We start from the raw sequence: 21,130 nt of genomic DNA, 5'->3' as shown, positions 1-21,130 counted from the left end.
TCCGTTTACGTGATCGGAGATGGGAAGAAAAATAAAATAAAATAGAAAGGCGCGCTCTGGGCGCTCGCTTGAAAATCTCGAGACAAAATCTTCTCTCGTCTTTCTTCTCTTCCTTACCCCTTTCTCTTAAGCAGCGCCATGAATATGGCGTCGACCTCGGCGACTACCCTGTCTTCGCTTCAAGAGCTTGAAGGCGGCGCGGGTGTCATACCGCACGAACCATCTGTTCTCGCAGGTCGGTCCGGTGCCACCAGTAGCTCCCTTGGCTGGCAAGATCCTCCGAGCAATCTAGCCTTGGCCCAGGTCCACTACATCGTCCGACATGGCGAGCGCACGCCTGTCAGGTCCCGTCTTCAAAATGCAGATCCTCCTATCCCGACGAGGTGGAACATGTGCCATGCTGGAAGACGTTTTAGGGCAGCCGTCATTGACTTGGCCGCTGTCCCAACTCAGTCCTTCCCAGCAGCCACAAACGGTCATGACGATCTCCAAGGTACCGGACAATGGGTCGAGGCAAGAGGCGAAGGAGATAGGCGCATCAGGGCACGAACGGAGCATATGCAAGTACAGAGGGCAGTTGAAAGCACAGACAAGCAAGATCGACCGTTACAAGTGGATACCGGCGAGTGGTGAGAATTCTTCCTGTCTCTGTTTTCGCTCGTCAAGAATGCTGATGACCTGCAAATGGCAGCCTGCTAGGAGAGCTCACAGACTTGGGAAGGTCTTCGACATTTCTTATTGGTGCTAGGCTCCGAAACCTCTACGTGGACAAGCTCGGCTTTCTACCAAGGCATTTGACACAGCAACAGGCCGATCACGTCTATTTCCGCAGCACAAATATGCCTCGCACCGTTGAATCGCTGCAAAGCATTGTGCGAGGTCTTCTCCCTGAGACAAGTGCAGCTCCCTCCAGCATACCCGACAACGCTCCCTTTGTCCCCCTGATTTTGACCCGCAATGGCACGTCGGAGAATCTGTTGCCCAACACGTTTGCTTGCTCACGGCTCCGTCAACTCGATTCGGAATTCTCAAAGATGGCCGCCGCACTGCACAACCCAAGGCTGGTCAAGTACGATGACGCCATTGCACCGCACTGTGATGGTCAGCCGCCCCGAGTGGACGGTCACCCAAGGCTCAATGGCGTTCTCGACACTGTCCGAGCGAGCGTTGCTCACGGTCTTGCCGTCCCTAAAGCATTCCATGACATCAAGATGATGGACGATGTCGAGCGAGCCGTCGTTGACGAATGGTTCATGGGCTACAACGCCGACGAGCCTGCCAAACAGACACAATTTCGCCGATTGGCGATGGGCAGGTTCCTCGATGACCTGGCCTTGAGGATGGGATCCAAAGCAATCAAGGAAGAGAGCGAACCACTCAAGCTGGCCATCTATTCGGCACACGATACCAGCCTTGCTGGCCTACTTTCGACACTCGATGTATTTGATCAACGTTGGCCTGCCTTTACCGCTTCGGTTGGTCTCGAGCTGTTCAAGGATCAGACTAAGCCAAAGAACGGCTGGTTTGGACGTGGTCAAAAGCCTCATTGTAAGTGACTTCTGCCACCTAGGAAGCGCCCTTCCGTTGCTGAACCCCATTGTCGTCCCTCGATAGACGTTCGCATGCGATATGGTGATAAAACGCTTCGATTACCTGCGTGTGTACGCGAGGGTGACCACTATCCGGGCCACCAAGAGTTGTGCACCCTGGAGGCATTTACCAAAACTGTCGAGTCGCTCCGACACCCGCAGGGCTACTCGTGGGAGAAGGAGTGCGATGAGGGCAGACCAGCGCGGAGCTCAAAGTGATTTGACTTCTGGCAATATACCACCGTTGTCCTTACAGCCTGTCAAAATGGCGCACAATTGACTGTGGCATCCAAGTCAGAAGAAAGGTGAGGAAGAGGGGAGGTACTGAGAAAGGAACACCGAGAGATCGACGGCCCATTAATCGCCCCTCGATGCCAAACGCACCCAGCGTCGAGGTGGTTTCATGCCGGGCCTAGATGAATCATTTTGTGCTTGGCCTTCACTTTACTCGGTCTTCTTCCGTCTTTACGATAGCATAGATTGTCTGGGTCATTCGCCAAAAGCACACATTCTCACTTCCTCGAGTTAGCATTTCAATGTGATGATTGTGCTCCTACAGTGTACTGTACTGTACAGTACAGATTGCGCGAGAAGAGTAATCATAGCTGTCTGCCATAAGGTCCAAACCGTCTAGCCTTGTGCATGTGGTTCGATGCCTTGATCTTTTCATCTCCTTCTTCTTCATCGTCGGAGTCGATGCTGAACGCATTCTTCCAGAGCAAGCACCATGCTGCGTCTTTCTCGTCTGTCCACTGGGCCTTGCAAAACTGGATAAACCTCTTTCTTGTCGCATTCTGGGTATCTGCCAAATGGTACAGCAAGAACCAGTCCAGGACAACCGCGCCAATCAAGTGACGCAGGTCTCGCCCCTTGCGGTCTCGCTCGGTAGTGGGTTGTGCCTTGGTGATTAGCTCCTCTCCTAGGGCCAGGACTTGCTCCTGAAAAGCGGTTGAAGGGTGTCGTTTCCTGCGTCCCGGAACCAAGGAGGCCAACGTATGATCAAGGTTGATCGCAAGCGCGGACGTGAGCTGCTGCGTCCGAATGAAGTCCGACGAACCGGGACCTTCGTATGCTTTCTTAAACCAAGCCACGATGGCGTTCGGTATCGTCCCCAATGAGGATCCTTCATTAAATTGGGCCCAGTCGACCGAATTGAGCCATTGCAGCCTCAGGGTGATGCTGTTCCACATACTCGCGTGGACGTCTGTCTTCATCGACTCGGCTTGGCACCGATTCAAAAAGCGCTCAAGTATCGGCTCGAGGTGCTGCTTGTACATCGGCCAACCGATGCTGGCAGAGGCAAGCTTGACCAGCTGGTCGGTCCACAAGATAAACATCTCTTGATCTTCGCAATCCAGGTACCCTTGGCCCACTCTTTCGATGACCTTGAGGAGCGGTTCGAGTCCCCCTCGTTGCCATCCGTTATCCGCCTCATCCTCCTCCGACAAGTCTTCCTCGTCGATAGAAGCGGACAGTGAGCCTATTGCAGCGACGAGAGCGGCCAGTAGAGGTGCAGAAGACAAGCTGCCACGGTCTCTGCTCCATTGGAGAATCTTGTTGCGCGCAATGTCCTGCTCCTTTGGTGGGTGGTGATCATCGCTCCGAAAGCTAAAGAGGCGTCGCATACGCCAGCCTGTGTGTTTGAGAACCCAGCGACGCGAATACTGACTTAGCTCCGTCAACTTGAGCAAGGAGTGCAGTTCCCGTCCTGCGCTCAGGGAGGCAGCTGCGAGTTCCTGGCCTTCGAGTTTGGGCAAGAGGCGATGAGGGATAGAAATAACCTCGAGGCTCTTTTTGGTGCCCTCGTTGAGTTCCTCCAGCGCCACACCCAGAGTCCGTAAGGCGTCGTGGTTTGCTTTCAAGTTTTGCCGATAGATGTTCTCCAGGAGCGGATCGACAATCTGTTCCAGGTACGATCGATTAATCTTAGGGTCATCTGATCGTCCTGTCATGAGGATGTCTTCGACAACTTCTCGGCAGTCCTGAGCGTTGAATGGTTCTAGTGCGTACGTGCTTTTGTCGCTCGCCGAAGTCCACTGAATCGCACGATGGTGAACTATATCCAGTAGCACACTTTGGCACCTTTCGTAATCTTGTCCCGAAAGTAACATGCCGGCGATAGCCTTCACGCAGCCCGAGACGACGTCAACGTGGGATGAGAGGTGCATGCATCGAAGGTAGAGCTGGACTTTGTCCGATGGCGAAAGGACTGCAAGTCTTTGCACCGCCTCTACGATCGCTTTGAAGCTTGTGATCTTGACCAATGGCGTCGTTGGCTGTTTTCCTGCCTTGGCGAGCAATTTCTGTGTATGTGCCCTGTCGCTCACTATCTCCAAGATCGAATAAAACCAGCGAATTGACCAGTTTTTGGGAAGAATGCGCATGACTTCTGATCGCAGTGGTACGTGTCGATGATATGCCGACATTTCTGGATCTTCAATCGTCTTTTGCGCCCTTGGGAGCGCTCGATATGGTTCCTTCGACCTTGATAAGAGCCTCAAGAGCTTTTGTGCAAAGGGAAGAACCTCATCACGCAAGGTTTTGTCCTCCATCGCGCCCTCGACAATCTCCAACATTATTTCTATGTCGACCGGCCGAAGGACGCCTTTTCGTAGATTTTTGTCTGCTCTGAGCTCGAAATCCGTGAAGCTGTACCGGTCGCCCTCCAGTGCTGCTCCTCTGGCATGGCCTGACGGCATTCTTCTTGCTGCGAGATTCGAGTTTCTTGATCGTCCTCTGCCAGGCCCACCTCTTCCGCTTCCTCGGCCATTTCCCCTAGTATAACTTTGAGCTCCTCTTCCTTTGATGTCGATAGATGTCGAACTCGTGTCCTTTGGCGCCAAGATCCAGCATGCCATTTCTTCGGACTTCTTCTCCAACCTGGCCCGAAGCTCCTCTGATAAATTGCCCATGCCTTCGTTCCATGCCAGCTCCATCTGCTGCCGGCCAAGTGCGACCGGGGAGCCCTTCGTATCGGCCATCAACTCGAATAACTTCTTTGCCAGTCCAACAGCCTCCTCCTCCGTCTCCTCCAATTCCCGATTAGTCGAGGTAATTGACCCAGGCTCAACCCTCTTCTCGCTCAGAAGCTCGGCCAACGACATGTAGCCGCTTCCAAAGAGTCCACCCCAGACCTCTTCAAAATCTTTCCACAAATCTCGCCGCCCTACTGTTGATCCACTAAGGAAATTTCCATTGACGAGCTCGTCAACGATAGTGCGCCTGGCTGCACCATTACCCTCAGCGTCTTTCCAGATTCTGGAGAAGAGGTCGACGCGCTGCGCTTCTCCATGGCACCATTGTAGTCGAAGGGCAAAGATGTCGGCTCGCATCTCCTGCATCGGATAACTTGCTGAAGCTCGGAGGATGAGCTGGTCAATCTGCGCGGATAGTCGTGGCGCAAAGCGATCCAAGTCCACCATGGGCACATCGCTCCACTGAGCTTTGGAGTTGAGTAAGATGAGCTGGAATGTCCAAGTATCCACAGACGTTGGTCCTGCATGTGCGACCAAGCTGTCGAGCCAACTACCAATATATTTCGGACACGAGACCTTAGTAAGCGACTTCTCGCTGACTGATTGGCTTTGAGAGTCCCTTTGCGTCCACTCTGTGTTAACGCCTTTGCCTGCCGTCAGTGACCTGAGCTCCACGTTGACGATAAGGTCTTTGATCGGATCGAGCAAAGCAGCGGCTTTGGCCATCGCTTCTTCTTCGCTCATTCGTGTCACGACGTACTGAACTCTCCTCTGCAAGATCCGATGTAGAAATGCTAGGATCCATTCTTCTTCGAACTTGACGAAATCGGGCTCTCTCTTCCGCACAACGAGATAGTCGTCGAGCAAAAAGCAAAGGCAGCGATGCATGAACTCGGGTGGTAAGAGGAGAGCCATCGATTCGACAAGTGCGGTGGACATCAGAATGCTGTCGGCGCAGACAAGATTCATCACTCGAGGTACGCGGTCACGCTTGCACGAATTCAGCATAGTCGTCCAAGCCTTCTCGAAGATGTCGACGTCCCCAAGCGTGAGAGCCAAAAGCAGGGTGACCGTGCGGACGTGGCCTCGGACAGCTTCGGACTTTGACCTTGTCCTGAAGAGTTCATCAATGTACGCTAGGACATCCTGGCTCTCCTCCTCTTTTCCTTCTCTTTGCCGAATCCACCAAGCCTTGACCAACATTTCCAGCGCCTTGACCGAGGATTGCGCATCCGGACCTGAGTGGACCATTTCGAATGCGACATTGGCCTGCCATGTTTTTGCGTCTTCGTCGCTCTCATGGGCGGCCAGAAACGGACAGAGAGCCCTTTGGAGAATGTCGTTGACGAATTGCGTCCGGGTCATGAGCCCATTGCCAAAGGTGGACTCCCTGCTGTGATTGAGGCAATTGTAGCCCGCTCTAAGATCTGTCGAGGCTAGCCCATACGGCTCAGATTGGTGCAATGAGTTACAACCACGCATCTGCATGCATGTGTACAGAGCCGCCTGCCCGAGAGTCCTCTTTGTCTGCGCTAGGAGCGTTCGCGCAGTGGCTACGTCAAGCTTCGAGAGTGGGTCAATTGACAATGGTCGCTTCCTTCCGGCCTCATCGCCGAGAAAACTGAGGTCGATTTGATCGTTCACGTTCATGAGTTCCTTCTCTTTGCTAACGTGAGGTGCATTGAGGTCCTTGATAAGATCCCACCGCATTTGCCGGGGCACCAATACCAATGCACCGCACAATGCTGTTCTGCGCTTCGAGAGGCTCCACATGATAGGGTCCATGTAAGTCGAAAGTGCAATGAGTGAGTCTCTTGCTTGAAGATGCTTTCCTTTTGAGCTGAGCTGGCTCCATCGTAGGATGCTAGTCTTGAGCAATTTGCAGGTGTTGGGCATCCCGCTGTGCTTCCTTTCATCGCCATGGACGTTCCACCCTTGAAAGTGAGTGTGAGAGCTGGATTGCTGCTCTGTCTTCTTCAGCATTTGCACGAATAGGTCCAGGCCGATATCGAAGACTTGCATAGACCGCTCCGTCTCGGGACGCTCGCCAGGCCGACCTCTCCTCCTCGTGCTGCCCATGCCGAACACGACTACTTTGCTTAGATCATCGAGCCTTTTGGTAACATCCTGAACAGAAGGGAGAGATACGCGGCTTTGAAGAGAACCTGAAATCGGCCTGTCCGTTAACAGTACTTTGGATTGCGCATCGACGAGGTTCAGAAGAAATTGCTGACCAACGGTGAAGTTCGACGAGGTAGATTTGACATTATGGATCCGAAGCAGGGCAGGAATGACGTGATGCTGTACGCTGTGGTTGAGAGCTTTCTGCCTTGGTCGTCCATTCCGATAGTAGCTGACAACGAACTCGGCCAGCCTTTCCGGATGGCGACGGGCAAGTGCGACCCATGTTGACGGTATGATGAGCGGTGTCCTGAGCGGGCCGGCTTTCGTGGACAAGTCGACCGCAACGGCTGCCGAGCAAGAAGGCAAGAGGCGCTGGTAAAGCGCAAACGAGACTGGTGGCTCACGTCCGAGCATCGCATCGCTGATGAGCGTTTCAACGATTTGGGTCCTCCGATCCCCCGACGAGGCTGGAAGTTTGGCAAGGAGTGTAGCAAGGAGTCTTCGCTGAGGGCCACTCAGGCCCCAGAGAATGTCGCGTAGCGCCCTTGCAGCTTGTTCACCTGTATTTGACGGTTCTTCACCTTTTTCAGCGCCCTCTTCGAGCCATACAATCAAGGGCAAGCACGTCGAATGGTGCCGCCATAGCTTGCCAAACGAGATGACGAGCCCTTTCTCGATGTCGCTATTCACTGGCATCGGCGAGTCATCTGAAAGAACATGCTGTAACCCCTGAGTGGTCCAATCGAGCCTCCTTGCGCTTTGAATGATTACTTTGACGTCTCGCGGAGCCATGTCCATCTTCAGCAGATCCTCAAAGGTCGTCGACTCCTTTGCCTCATGTCTCAAGAACGTGACCAGGGCCTTGAGACGCTCCTTGTCGCTGAGCACATCGAGCTCAGCCAGAGTTGAGACCATGATTGTAAGCCTTTGGCCGTAGTTGCTGCTGCTGGATCGGCTAGCAGATCGCGTTCTTCCTTTATAGAGCTGCTGAAACAGAGCTCAGTGGAGCTGAGCGGGCGGAAATTTGGCGAAGAAGCGAAGCTTGTGCGACGTTTTGCAGGAGCATGCACCTGGCTGAGCGCTTGCTTCTTGGGTCTTGTGGACGCTAACTATCTTTTTCGAGTCATGATGGAGCGCAGCACGTATTCCACCGCTGAAGCCTGTCCCTGATCTCTTGAATCTTTCATCGTTCACAGCCCTTTCGGAGGGCTTGGCGCTGGAAGATGTAACGATGTCCTAATTATTCGGCCGGACACCCACCCTCGCACGGACTCATTGGGCCTCCCTTTTTTTGGCCCTATCAGCAGGGGGGCGCGTCTCAATTCACTCACACCCTCTCGCCCCGACAGATATAGCGGCTGGTCCAACAACAGCGTCTGCTTCAGAGCACCTCTTCTTCCTCGTGGCTCTACAGAACTCCTTTCGCTGGGGGTCACGGCTAGCTATTTTGAGAAGCCGTACTGTCTTCACATCTACACCACAGACAGTCGTGCGCTCGAGACACATTGCGTCGTACTGAATCCCTTGCGAAGCAAAGAGGCGCGCCACCCCAAGGCCAGCTCTCCGTACGAAGACATAGGGGTCAAGGCGAGCCGAGATGGAGCAGCAGGATGGCGGCGGTGGCGGCGCATATGAGCTTGCTCAAGCCTACGACTTTCTTCTCAAGATGATCATCATCGGTGGGTTGTCGCGCTTCAGATGCGACGTCATCCCAGGTCGAGCTGAAATGATGAATCTGGGGGTATGTCGCATTTGCTACAGGCGAATCGGGCACAGGAAAGTCATGCCTGCTCCATCATCTCATTCACAATCAATACAAGGAAAATGCGGCACATACGATTGGCGTCGAGTTCTCCTCGAGAGTCCTCAAAGTTGGCAACAAGAATGTCAAGATGCAGGTGGGTCAAGTATGCTTCCTTGTTTTTAGCAACAGAAGGGCTGAAGCACTCATATGCGAGCAGCTGTGGGACACGGCAGGCCAGGAACGGTTTCGGTCGGTAACGAGAAGCTACTACCGAGGGGCGAGCGCCTGTCTGCTCGTATATGACATCACAAAGCGGTCCTCCTTCGAACCCCTGGCGCGGTGGCTGGCCGATGCCCGGGCCCTTGCTTCGCCCGACCTCGTTGTGGTTGTTGTGGGCAACAAGCTGGACCGCGAGGAAGAGCGCGAAGTTGGCTACGTCGAGGCCAGCCGATGGGCTGGCGAGCATGGTGCGACCTTCTGATCTGCTGCTCACTGCATATGCAGCCTTGTTCACTGACGCCTACCTTCCATCCTCAACAGATGCGCTGTTTCTCGAGACATCCTCATTAACGGGCGAGAATGTAGAAGCGCCGTTTGCGCTCGCAGCCAAGTCAATCCTTATGGCGATCGAGTCTGGGCGACTGGATCCTGAGAAGGCCGGCAGCGGCATCTCCTACGGCGACCGGTCCCTTCGACGAGTGGGCAGCGGCAGCCGCTTCAGCTTCTCCGAGATGCTGCCCAACGGTGCCGGGAGGAACGGTGGCGGTCTGGTTCAGCTCCGGCAGAATGTCAAACACTCCTTTGATGGGTGCTGCTCTTGACATAGATCTTTTGCCTACTTTATCTCTTTCTGCGCATATTCACAATCTCTCTCTCCTCTTGTACATACCACATGGTAACAAAGGCAGTAACGTTTTGAAGACACCGTAGTGTCCAGGGACCAGGAAAGGCCCCTGTTCTGATACAGATCTGCGCTAGAGAAGATGGCACCGTCCACCACTGTGACGAGTACTTCTTCGCGATTGGCAACGTAAACCTCGTCAATTGCATGCGCATGCAAACGTTTCTTTCTGCGAAATGGCATCTGCTTTTCCTCTTGAGTAGGAAACCGAAGAGGAAGGTTGGCGCATGCCCTATGAGAATAGCTGGGCGGCGGCCAGGCCCTCCTGAGTTCTGCAAATAGCCGCAACTATGTGCGATGTCGACTCTCCTTGTTTTCGAGCTTGGTTCTCCCCGCGCCGCGCCCCGCCGTGATAGCCGTCGCCGCCTGAATGGCTTGGCATGCCTTTCTCTCCCTTGGATATTCTTCAGTCAATGGCATGGGAAGAAAATAAGGGCTTGGTCTGTGCCTGCCGCACCCCATCAGGGCGCCATGGCGCACACGGGCTGAGTCGGGAGCGGTTTGCTAGGGCTGGACTTGTCTTCGGCGTGCCATTTTGTTGCTGCCTTCCTGTCCAGCACTCGCCACATCAAGACATTGTCACATTCGAGATGAATCAAGCTTTTGATGCTGAGCAGAGAGGTCACTGCTTCAAGGAGCGCAGAAGCCGTGAGAAGGGGTCGCGCATGGAAATGGAAGCAGGATGATGAAAGTGATCGACGAGTGCAGGGTTCAACCTTGATAGATCTGTGCCGCCATGAGAGCTAGGTCTACGCAGAAGGACGATATCCGCGGAGTACGAACGGAGAAAAAAAGAAGAAAAAGAGGTAGGCACCATGACAACATCGATTTTCGCCCGCTGACCTACTCTACCCATCACCCACCTCCAGCTAGTTTGTAATAAGCCACCACCAAAGAAGAGGACAGGGAAAGAGAGATATTTTAATCGGTTTTTCTTTTTCCGTTTTAGAATGGACGGATCGTCTGGTCCGGCTTCGCCCCTCTGCGCGCCCGCAGCCCACTGACTTTGTCAAACGTCATCTGGGTGCTTGCCAAGTGTAGCGTAATATGGCGCACGCGTAGAATTCAGACTCGCAATCAGAGGGCGAGGAGATGCGAGGTGGTCGAGAAGACCATGCTGGTTGAGAAGGCGATCACCGGGAATTGGTCTTGTCTGACTGCCCTTCTGTGGCTTTGATCGGGAGAAACGCTTATGCTGTATTTTGTACCCTTTCCTATCTCATCTGGGGTGGGAGCGAGATAGCGTCGAGCAGGGCTCGGCCCTTGGGTCCTTTTTTTTTTCTATTCTCCTCTCCCTCCTTGCCTGAAATCCGATATCATTGGTCCAGGCACCGCTCTCTCCGCCGCTCTTTAGCCCCAACGCCGGGTCGACGAAGCCGCTCCCGTCTTCTCTTTCGATCTGCACCCTAGAGAATTGCGAGACACCGCCCCACGACGACCATCTACGCGCTTGCACCTTTTTTCTCCCCACCCTTCGGACGCACCGCCTCTCAGCTGTGCATCGAGCGAAGATCGGAACGTGCTCCACCGGACTTCGTAGAAGACTTAGACGCGTGCTTAAGCTCTTGTTTTCGTCAGATAGCAGCACCGCAACCGCGTCTTTTTCCATTTTCGATTCCAGGCCGCATCCATCAAGTGCCTTTCTCTCCTCTTTCCTTTCCCACGCGCAAGATCACTTGTGGTCCTCGACTTCGTTCTTTACGCTCTTCTCTCAAGCAGCAAGACGTCTTTGCTCGACCATCACGCTCCATAATCAAGCGCAGATAGAGTCGCTCTCAACTGTCGCGTTCTTCCAACGTCGCAGTCCGTCACGTCATTCCATTTGCAGCAATAGCAGCAGCAGCGACTACCGCCCATCGACACAGCATTGGTGCCTCTTTACAGTACCTCGTGGGTTTTTTTTTTAAACGCAGTATCATACCAGCAGGTCAGCCCAAGACTCTTTCACGTCCGCATCCAACCTTGCCGAGGATCGGTGGTTGATGAGGTGGTCGATCTGAGGACGGCGAAGTCGAACCCAGCCACTCTGCTGCCTCCCGATCTGTCCATCCACCTTCGGCCTTTGTCTACGGCGGACGCCCTACTCCAACTTCCTGCCGCCGAAACATGATTGAGGCTAGGCATGCAAGGACGCCATCGGGTTCCGGCCCTGTCTCGGCCCAGTTCGGTCGGAGCGCGTCAACGTCGTCGTCGACGACCGCGGGTACGCCAATGGCGAGGGCCGGATCACTGACGGGTGGGCCACTCCAAACGTACGACGAACGGCGGCCTTCCTTCCTCGATGTCTCGGCACTATCGCCTGCCGAGCACACCACCTTCATTAAGTGGCTGGGCAACATCAAACCCTCGCCGAGTGGGGAGCCTGAACATATCGATGAGCAGGACGCCCTCCGATTTCTCAGGCATGAATGCGCCATCGACATGCGCGACGAGATCAAGGTGAGTGGGCTATGAGCGGGGTCGGCATTATAACATGAGTTGAGAGACTGAGACGAAACAAACCCCAATCCATTCTGATAGATCCTGTCACTCTTTGACCGATTTCCTCTCGGTTTGCTGCCGGGTCACTTTTTCGCGCTGTTGCGTCTGGCCGCTTGGGTTCAACGGGGCGAAGAGCCGACAAAGGCCGCCATTTTCACCCAGGTGAATCCGCCCAAGATAGGCCTCAGTTCGAAAAGCATTCAGCCCCCGCCGCAACACGTCGCTGCCTCCTCCACAGCCAGTGCTCCCCTCCCTCCCCCCTCTCCTCCAGCAAGGCAGCGAAGTCTGAAGTCTTCTCCTCCTCAACAACAGCAACAGCAGCAGCAGCAGCAGCAGCAACCAACGCCCTCACGCTCCGTCGCTCCCCCACCCACAATCGAAGTGACTCCTGGAGCTACAGAGCAGGCCCGAAAGCCCTTGCAGGCGCCGTTGGTACCCGTCGCACCATCGATGAACCAAGCTGCGCTCCCGTCGCGACCACCACCAGTGCCCGACGAGACGACGAAACCCAACAATCCGTTCAGATCGTCCTCGCAGCAGCAGCACCCTCCAGCACACGCGGGCGCTGCTCCAGTGGCGGCGACGGCAGGGACTTCACCATCGAATGCCATGCTGGGAAGCGCTATCCTTGGCTTCGATCCAGCGCCCAACCCTTTTAAGCAGTCCAAGCCGAAGCTTGTCCGGCCCACACCCATTGTGGCCAATGCCTCGACGCAGGTGCTGGGAAGACCTTCGCCAGCAGTGAATCCATTCAAATCTGGTGCATCCGTCTCCTCTTCGCAGGGCTCCCCCGTATCGGTGAGGTCCAACAACGACCTGCCTGCCCTCCCACCGAGGTCCACGACGGCTGCCGACCTCAGACCGCCACCGCCGCTGCCGCCTCGCCACATCTCTCCCCTCATCCAGGCTGGTCTCAATGCTCGAAGCGAGGTCCGGAAGAAGAAGGAGGCGCTTCCCCCGAAGACGTTTACCGTGCTGCAGAGCAGTGGCTCCAGGCATCACAACGAGCCTAGGCTTCTCACCGGTCAAGCTGCTCAGCCGCCGCCACCTCCGCCGCCGCACAAGAGGCGGAGTGTGGGCACAGAGCATCGGCGAAGCGTCACCGATGTGCCGCCTCCTTCTGCCTATCGAGGCGCTACCTCGGGCGCATCCGTCGCCAGCAGCGACCGACAAGACAGAGAGAAGAGGCCAGCGAGCAGCAATGCGACACGTACGGCCGCGGTGGCGCCATCATTGGAAGCACCCTCGAAGCGAGCAGGGCCTCTGCCTCCCACGATTGCGCCTAAGCCCAGCTACGGGGGGAAGGGAAAGAGCAGCCTGCCAGCCTGGCTCCAGGAGCAGGAGGAGCTACAGCGAGGATCGCTGCACGAGCACCCTGCTGCTTCCCTTGGCCACTCGGTACCAACCCACCACAGCCCTTCTTCCGGTGCAGGAGCCGAAGGCACAAAGTCCAAGAGGCATCACAAGACTGCTGCATCACAGCGTATCCAGTTCCTCGACAATGACTCAGACTCGGACTCGGACGAGATCAGCGAGCAGGCCCGTAGTGCCGCTTCCATCGACCGAAACAATCCCTTCTTTCCTCCCCACGCCCGTGACATTGAGCGGGGTGTCGATTTGTCGGAGCCACTCTCGAAGCTGGCCGTCGCCAATGCCGTCGCCGCCGCTGTCAGAGACGGGCCAGACGGACAAGACAACCGGCCTCTGGGCCGATCAAAGACGCTGCGAGACACGTACCGAGGAGGGGCAGTTGCGCCACCCCCGGCACCTCCGCCGAGAAGACGGTTGGATTCGCTGCCCGGTCCGGCCACCTTCAATGCCGGCACCTACCCAGGCTTTGGCAAGTCGGTCCGTGTGGACGGCCCCACAGTCGGTGGCCTTCGTCAGAACCCGCAGAGCAAGAAGGCAGAGGTGGGCATCCCGCCCGAGATTCTCGCCGAACGGGAAAAAGCAGCTGCCGATAAGCAGCGTCACGAGGGTCTTATCGGCCAACGAACGCCGTCGGCTCCCTTGCCACCGCCCAGACGGCGTCCGAGCTCGGTGAGCGCAGAGAGTGGCAGCAGCGCAGCCGTGGCCACTCCCGCATCGACATGGCAAGACCAAATTGGCACGAGGAGCGCCAGCTTCTCCCAGCGCATGGGCGAGATCCTTGGTTTGTCCAATGGGGAGGACGGCAGCTCCTCTACCAAGCTTGACTCGCTGCGACAGGACTTCAACTCAGTCGCGGAGCGCCACGAGTGGCTGGCCAGGGCAACGGAACGAGCAAAGGGGAGGCCACTCAACGAGGCTCGCGTCGGTCTGATGGATGAAACGGAGAACTACCATGACGCGCCGGATGTGGACGGCGTCGGACTCCAGGATGACCCACGACGGGCGAGCATGACGACGCCACGGGCCGGTGCGCCGATGGCCCGACGGGCACCATCGATCGGTCGCAGTGCGGGTAATCCCCTTGTCAGGCGTACATCGCTACTGTCCCGGCCGAGCGTCGGACCGTTTGACGACGAGGAGGGCGATGGGAGCGCCCTCGTCGTCGACGAAGAAGAAGAGAACGACGATGACGAGGATGACTTCCAAGAAGGAGAGGAAGAAGAAGAGGAAAACGACGTGGGCCCAGACGTAGACAATCACAGTGGGAGCAGCAATACCAAGGTGCGCGAGAGCCTCGAAGAGGAGACCCGGCGCCGGCGGAGGAGCAGCAGCAGCACGAGGGCCAACCGGGTTGCCTCGGGCGACAAGCACACCGACATGGCCGCCGCTCCCGTCAACGGCGGATGGCAGCAGCTGTCGTGATGGCCTTTTGTGCCTTTATACCAGATACCTACCTACCTGCCGACCCTACCTACGCCGTAACTCTTTTTTTCTTCCTTTGCTTCCCGGAGTCGATTTCTACCAAGATTGTGTTATTCCCCGACCCGATTGGTTTTCCATTTATGTGTAGTACAGCAGCAAGTCCTTTCTTTCTCTCCCTCCCACACATGCATCATCGTCTCAACCCATCCATCAATGAAAGAGGATTGCCAACTCAAGCCGTCAAGTGTCTGAACTGACCCAAGAGCTGACTGACGTTCGGGAGCTAAAAGGCGCAGTCATTTAGATTTCTATGTGCAACCTAGAGAGGCGAGAGACAGAGACGGTGGATTTGTTGTTACATTGATGTGGAGATAGTTCTGAAAGAGGAGGAGCAGGAGGGGTGGTTTAGGGTTTCAAGGCCCAGACGATCGAAGATCAAGGATCAAAGGCCTCTGCGGGTATCGAGGCGCGGAGTTCTTCGAAGCGCTGCATTGCCAATTGGGGATTCCACTGGTTGTCGGCGAGGCACTGGACCGCAAAGCTATACTTGAGCTTGGTCCTAGCTGCCAGCTCCACGGCCAAAGAGTGCTGCTCAGGAGCAAGTCCAGGTGCTGGCGCTTGGCCTTGCTGCGCTGGTTGAGACGTTGCTGCCGGGACCCCTTGCTGTGCAGGTGCACCTGCAGGTGTGCATTGCTGAGCTTGAGGCGACCAGGCATCCTTGCCGGCGTAGTTTCGGATGGTCAATTGATCCGTGATGATCACGCACGGCCAGCCCAGATTGGCGGCCATGGAGCCAGGTGGCGCTGGAGCTACGACAAAAGTCCGGTCAAAAGATCGCACGCCCTGGCTCGGCGCTTCGGCGAATTCGCCATGAACAGAGATGAAGAGGATGTCCTGTGGTTTCTCGACCTGAGCAGCGCCAGACGATCGGTCGTTAGGCGAGACCATTGACAGGGTCGCATTGACGGCAGCGTTGGGAACAATCCAGCCATCGACGACGAACTTGGAAGGGTCCGTCAGCGGGTGGGTCGTCTTTGGAAATTTATTGAAGGTCGCCAGGATCGCTCCAGGTCCTCGAGGAAAGCCTTTGGAAGCAGAGCCTAAACCGCAAGAACTGCGTGTCAGAGAGCAAGTAGATGGAAAGGTCATGTACTCTACTCACGAGTGCCCAGCTGCATGATGTTGTGGTCGGTCACGTCTTTGTAGTTGCGCCAATTGAGGTCTCGCTGGCGGGGCATCGTATGGATGTAGCCAGCGTGCTTTGCTCGAGGGGGCACACTTCGAACAATGACGAGAGAGAAGGTCGCATTGGCGGAATAGGCAGCCCGAAGCGAATCTCTATTTCGGTCGAAGAACTCAAAATACCTGATTGGGGGAGCATCCATGAGTACCACATGCGAAACATCTCTTCACGTTTCCTGTACTCACTTCGAGAGAAATGCGGCAATGACACCATTGACAGCCTCGTCCATTGCGAATCCTGGTCGGATGGCCACCGGGAAGTCCCTGACTTCGACCTTTGCACTTGCGGCTCCGCTACTGGCGCCTCCTTTTTCCTTTCCTTGTCCCTTTCCCGGCAAGCTAGCGAAGTTGTGTTCCTGCTCCGACACGGGCTTCTTGTCTAGCATGCGCAGCTGAGGGAAGCGAGCAAGAACCTCGGCCCGATAACCTTCCTCGTTTCCAGCGGCGACAGCATTGTCGTGGACCGGATTGCCGTTCAAGACCAGCTCATTAAGTTGGTTGAAACGAGTGTTTGCCGACCTGAATTTGCCGACGTGGAAAGCCAGATCCCGGGTCCACTTGATGTCATTGGATTCGAGTGACAAATTCTGCATGCCGACGCCTCGTTCAGCTCTTCACGATAAGACTCGAGTATGTAGTTGCATATTCACCTTGATGTCAGGCAGGAACTCGGGCATCGTCGCGATTGGAATCAAAGTTTTGAAGTCATTCTTCGCCAACGACACAGTTGTCACCTTCAAGTAGGATCAATTTCAGCTACGAGCGCTCCGCAAACAAGCAGCTCAAACTCACATTTGGGAACAACTCCTTGCAGAGCTTAAAGAGAGCGCGGTTGATATCTTTGTGTGCCCCGGGGGTACCTGGGGGCTTCAAGCCCTCCTCGGCCAGGATTGGGTCTGTTGCCATGTTCTCGAGGTTGAGAAAGAGCGCAGCTGGATCCCAACGCGACTGCAAGAACCGTTTCATGAGAGCGATTGTCCGTCCGGTCGTCTGCTGGGACGGCGCTGCGCCGATGGCTCCTCCTGCCCCTCCTACCCCACCCCCCGGAACTCTCCCCTTGCCCTTTCCTCCCGAGATCAGTTCTGCCACGGGAGGAGGATTGCCTTTCCCTCTGACAGCTGCGCCGCGAATTCCAAACGCCTGACCTCTCACGTTTACATCGCTCGTGGCATTTGACCTGCCTCTCGACGGACGACCACCCATGGGGTTGGCACGATCTCTAGCTCGGGGACCACCGCCGTTGGCCCGCTCATTGTCGACCATCATCTGCTCAGTTCGAGTCAGCATACTGGATGGATTTGCCCCCTTTTCTAGGTACGGGCTATCAATATTCACCGAAGATGCTTGTCTCGATCCGCGCCCGCCCCTCCCGCCGCCGCCGCCGCCGCCGCCCCTGCGACTCGGCCCTGAGGCACTCGCGTCACGCATGCCTGAGTCCTCATCGATCAGTCCCGCTCGCTTGAGCGTACTGCTCGCCACGGAGTTTCTGCCCCTGCCGCCGCGTCCCTGCCCAGCGCCACCACCGCTTCCACCGCCCTGCTGGTGTTGTTGCGCATTAGCAAGAGCTGAGAAAGGATTGCCTGACATGATGGGGGGTGGAAGCCTGGTGGACCACGCAAAGGAGCGAGAGCGCCGGCTTTCAACGTCTCTTTTATCGCCCGCTCGCCTTCTATGCTGGCGCCAGTGTCGTCACCCTACTTGGCGTCGGCTGCTGAGCACTCGATGGACTGGATCAGCAATGTAGTCGGTCAAAAAGAAGTCAGAACGAGACAGACGCGAAACAAAAAAAAAGGTGGACAAGGCGCGCAAAATATGTCATTTCAGTCACTCGCATCACGTGATAAAGTGATTGCGAAGCCCTCCATTCGCGTTCCCCCTCCCACGCAACACCACCTAGCTAGACAACGTCGATCTCTCGAGCTGGACAGATTGAGAAGATGGCGTCCGTTGAAAAGAAGCAAGAGGCGGACTTGTCTCCTGAGGTGGACTCTCTTGAGCCGAAAGCTGAAAGCCTAGCCAAGGCCGGCAAGCTTGACGAGGCCCTTGAGCAGGTCCTCGCCGTCGAGAAGAAAGCCCGAAATGTGAGTGCATTCATCGCTGTCAGTGGCCATGGAGCTGACAAATAAAGATACTTAGGCCGCGGATCTCTCAAGTACGACCAGGTGTCTGTTGCTGATCCTTCACTTGCTACGAACCACACCGAGCGCGAAGTCGCCCTCATGGGACCAACTTAACGAGACGATAGTCTCACTCTCCAAGAAGCATGGTCAGCTCAAACAGGCGACGGTCAAGATGGTTGGCGCGGCCATGTGCTACCTTCATGCACCTGGGATTGGAGAAAGCGGCAAGAAAGAGGAGGAAGTGACGAAGGAGGTGGAGATGGAGGACGCCAAGAAGAAAGAAGAGGCAAAAGCAAAGGACGAAGCGCGGGCCAAGAAGGAGGAGGCTGACAAGTCTTCTGGGAGCAAGGACGAAAAGACGGAAAAGAAAAAGAAGATGCAAGAGGCCATGGAAGTCGAGGATAAAGGAGAGGGCAAAGAGCATGAAGGGGTCAGCAAGTGGATGGCCAGGGCAAAGGAGATTGGGGATCAGGGTGTGACGGAGCCTATGAAGGTCAAGCTCCTGGAGACGATTCGCCAAGTCACCGAAGGAAAGGTGAGATGACAGCTCGCCAGATACTATTGACGTATACAGACCTGGACTGACCGTCCTGGCAGATTTTCGTCGAGGTGGCACGCGCGAGGTCGACTCTGTTGCTCTCCCAGATTCTCGAGCGAGAGGGCAAGATCCCAGAGGCCGCCGACACGCTTGGTGACTTGGCCGTGGAGACATTTGGAAGCATGGAGAGACGGGAGAAGCACGAGATCATTCTTGAGCAAATGCGGTTGTATATGCTGCGGGAAGACTGGTCGAGGATGGCCATCGTGGGCAGGAAGATCAACACAAAGTTCTTTGACGACGAGAAGCAGCATGTGGGTGTGCCCAGGTCCTTCAGTTGCATATTTCACGCTGACACGAGCTGTTATAGGACCTCAAATTGCGATACTACGAACTAATGATCAAGCTTTCGCTCAACGCCCGAAAGCATCTGGACGTTTGCAAGCATTACCACGAGATCTACAATACTCCCAGCGTCCGCGATGAGACGGCCAAGGCTGCCGAGGCGTTGCGGAGCATTGTCGTTTTCCTCGTTTTGAGCCCCTACGACAACGAACAAAGCGACTTGATGGCACGGACAGAGCGCATCGAGGCCTTGGACAAGGTACCGGAGCACAAGAACTTGCTCAAGTGCTTCACGACGCCCGAGCTGATGCGGTGGCCAGGCATCGATGCGCTGTACAACCCCATTTTGCGTGCCACGCCAACATTTGACAAGAGCAAGGACGGCGAGTACCGGTGGGAGGAGCTGCACAAGCGCGTCGTCGAGCACAACATTCGCGTTGTTTCACGCTACTACACCCGCATCACCCTCCTTCGGCTTTCGCAGCTCCTCGACCTGTCCCAGGACGTGGCCGAGACGTCATTGGCTTCGCTTGTCAGCAATGCCACCGTCCACGCCAAGATCGACCGGCCGGCAGGCGTGGTCAGCTTCGAGAAGAAGAAGGACACGGCCGAGCAGCTCAATGCGTGGAGCACAGACATGGGCCAGCTTCTCAATCTCGTCGAGGACACGAGCCACCTCATTGCTAGGGAGTACGCCATCAGCAGGGCGGGCCTCGTCGCAAAGGACTAGTACCTCTTCTGCAATTCCCATCATCTCATTTTCTTATGTTTTCATTGACAAGATCTGCGCTTACTATGACGGTGGATGGGAGAGCCTCTTCTTCTTCTTCTTTTGGCTCTTGCTCATCTCTTTGCCGCTCGTGTTGCTACCATTGGTCTGGGCCGCCCCACGAGAAGGGCCATTGTCCCCGTCCCCATCATTGGAGGGGGCGCCCTTTCGCTTCTTGCCTGCAGCCTCTTGGGCAACGATGCCGACCATATCTGCATCCGGATCAGGAGGCTGCCTTTCTTGAACTGTCACTTGTGCCTGTGGTTCGGCGGCCGGTGTATTTTCTTCTTTAGCCATTGCCACGGTGGGCCGGGCAACGACGCCTCGAAAGGTGCGTCGGGTCTCTGCACGAAAAAGCAGCGCGCGGCACGTCGACGAAATGGCGTCTTTGGCGGCCGCGGCATTGAGGCCAAAGATGGCGGCGAGATTGATAACGTCGTAAGGGCCTCTCAACCCCATGATGTCGGCGGCACCGCTGCTGAAGATGACGCCCCTGCCGTTGGTGACGCGGAGGATGTCTCGGGTGGCTGAAATGACGTTTCGGCGGGCCTTGAGCAGATCCTGCTGTGCATGCTGGTCGGCTGAGGAAGCTGAGACGGCAGGCGAATAGCACACCTCGAAGACGGCACCATTGCTCAGGGCAGCGCCGACGGTGGATCTCTTGAGAAAAAACGGAAGGCGGGCTGAGGCGGCGAGGTCGATGGAGATGATGTCGATGGACTGTGGTTTGAGCTCGCTGAGCGAGAGGCACGCTGTGGAGAAGGTAGCCTCCGACGTCGGACGAACACTGAGAAGATCGTAAGACAAGAGCGCATTCGTGTGTGCCGAGTTCTGTCCGGCGAAGAGGTAAGCAAAGGAGAGAAATTCGCCCGCAACGTGCGTGCGATACCCACCAGACCGTGGCCGTGCTTCCCCATCGACTCATCGTTCATGACGAGCGTCATGCGGCTCAGCTGCACCACCTTGGGATGTGATGATGAGCTCTTTACAGCCTTCTTTCCCTTGAGATCCGATGCCTGGTTACATCGTGGATCCAAGTCGGGGAATGGAGGTCGCGGCAGCCCTGATGGATGAGGCTGAAACGGATTGGCGTGTTTTGTACCATCGAACCGCGTTGGGACCACGGTGTTGAAGGCGATTGTAGAGTAGCCCACTGAATGTTCCAAACGGTTTCTTGTGAGTGAGTAATGTTCCTTCCTTTTTCAATTCTACATCAGTCGGTCCGTGATACTCACAATCGGCAAGATCCAACGTCATTGCTCGCATCGAGTCCCTCTGCGTCTCCGACAGCGGCTCCAGAGGGTCTGCCAACGTCGTCGCCGATGTCGACGCTATGCCAAGACCACCGCCACCTCCTCCCCCCACTTTATTGCCCGCTGATCCTTTGTTCTTGACATCGCCCGGTCTTGCATGCGCTTGCGGCCATGCTATGTTGAGGTCATAGTACATCGTCGCTCCCTGCTTCAAGGCGAGGAGGATTCGGGCGTGGTTAATTCCTGGCCCTCGTCC

General features: G+C 55.9%; 7 protein-coding genes across 7 annotated transcripts; 4 read left to right on the top strand and 3 right to left on the bottom strand.

The window, feature by feature from the left end:
- The first annotated feature begins 80 nt into the window (after window positions 1–80).
- Window positions 81–2,147, top strand: FA10DRAFT_268544 (phosphoglycerate mutase-like protein). Its single transcript, XM_025522376.1, has 3 exons — window positions 81–629; window positions 692–1,548; window positions 1,615–2,147. Exons 1-3 carry the CDS (start codon window positions 145–147, stop codon window positions 1,806–1,808), a joined length of 1,536 nt encoding a protein of 511 aa, XP_025375547.1. The 5' UTR covers window positions 81–144; the 3' UTR covers window positions 1,809–2,147.
- On the bottom strand, window positions 2,093–7,908 carry FA10DRAFT_303322 (hypothetical protein). Its single transcript, XM_025525230.1, has one exon. The coding sequence runs from the start codon at window positions 7,601–7,603 to the stop codon at window positions 2,189–2,191; it is 5,415 nt and encodes a 1,804-aa protein (XP_025375546.1). The 5' UTR covers window positions 7,604–7,908; the 3' UTR covers window positions 2,093–2,188.
- On the top strand, window positions 7,829–9,489 carry FA10DRAFT_268542 (ras-domain-containing protein). The gene is made up of 4 exons (XM_025522375.1): window positions 7,829–8,367; window positions 8,450–8,586; window positions 8,650–8,899; window positions 8,973–9,489. The coding sequence occupies exons 1-4, from the start codon at window positions 8,286–8,288 to the stop codon at window positions 9,251–9,253; spliced, it is 750 nt and encodes a 249-aa protein (XP_025375545.1). The 5' UTR covers window positions 7,829–8,285; the 3' UTR covers window positions 9,254–9,489.
- Window positions 9,490–11,439: 1,950 nt separating this feature from the next.
- Window positions 11,440–14,607, top strand: FA10DRAFT_261737 (hypothetical protein; the record flags this gene model as incomplete). Its single annotated transcript, XM_025520081.1, has 2 exons — window positions 11,440–11,772; window positions 11,854–14,607. The coding sequence occupies 2 exons, from the start codon at window positions 11,440–11,442 to the stop codon at window positions 14,605–14,607; spliced, it is 3,087 nt and encodes a 1,028-aa protein (XP_025375544.1).
- A 278-nt stretch (window positions 14,608–14,885) lies between these two features.
- Window positions 14,886–17,277, bottom strand: FA10DRAFT_275942 (NTF2-like protein; the record flags this gene model as incomplete). The annotated part of the gene is made up of 5 exons (XM_025523295.1): window positions 14,886–15,707; window positions 15,770–15,972; window positions 16,036–16,436; window positions 16,500–16,583; window positions 16,642–17,277. 5 exons carry the CDS (start codon window positions 17,275–17,277, stop codon window positions 15,043–15,045), a joined length of 1,989 nt encoding a protein of 662 aa, XP_025375543.1. The 3' UTR covers window positions 14,886–15,042.
- Window positions 17,278–17,786: 509 nt separating this feature from the next.
- Window positions 17,787–19,640, top strand: FA10DRAFT_303317 (putative RPN5-26S proteasome regulatory subunit; the record flags this gene model as incomplete). Its single annotated transcript, XM_025525229.1, has 4 exons — window positions 17,787–17,930; window positions 17,986–18,504; window positions 18,567–18,821; window positions 18,878–19,640. The coding sequence occupies 4 exons, from the start codon at window positions 17,787–17,789 to the stop codon at window positions 19,580–19,582; spliced, it is 1,623 nt and encodes a 540-aa protein (XP_025375542.1). The 3' UTR covers window positions 19,583–19,640.
- Window positions 19,641–19,645: 5 nt separating this feature from the next.
- FA10DRAFT_275940 (PHP domain-like protein) lies at window positions 19,646–21,095 on the bottom strand (the record flags this gene model as incomplete). Its single annotated transcript, XM_025523294.1, has 4 exons — window positions 20,857–21,095; window positions 20,515–20,774; window positions 19,829–20,452; window positions 19,646–19,729 (listed from the first exon to the last, which is right to left on the bottom strand). The coding sequence occupies exons 1-4, from the start codon at window positions 21,068–21,070 to the stop codon at window positions 19,646–19,648; spliced, it is 1,182 nt and encodes a 393-aa protein (XP_025375541.1). The 5' UTR covers window positions 21,071–21,095.
- Window positions 21,096–21,130: the final 35 nt, after the last annotated feature.

Source organism: Acaromyces ingoldii, assembly GCF_003144295.1.
Source record: "Acaromyces ingoldii strain MCA 4198 unplaced genomic scaffold FA10scaffold_5, whole genome shotgun sequence".
Classification (NCBI taxonomy): Eukaryota; Fungi; Basidiomycota; class Exobasidiomycetes; order Exobasidiales; family Cryptobasidiaceae; genus Acaromyces; species Acaromyces ingoldii.
Note: the sequence above shows the minus strand (reverse complement) of the source record. Positions and strands in the feature narration are given on the sequence as shown.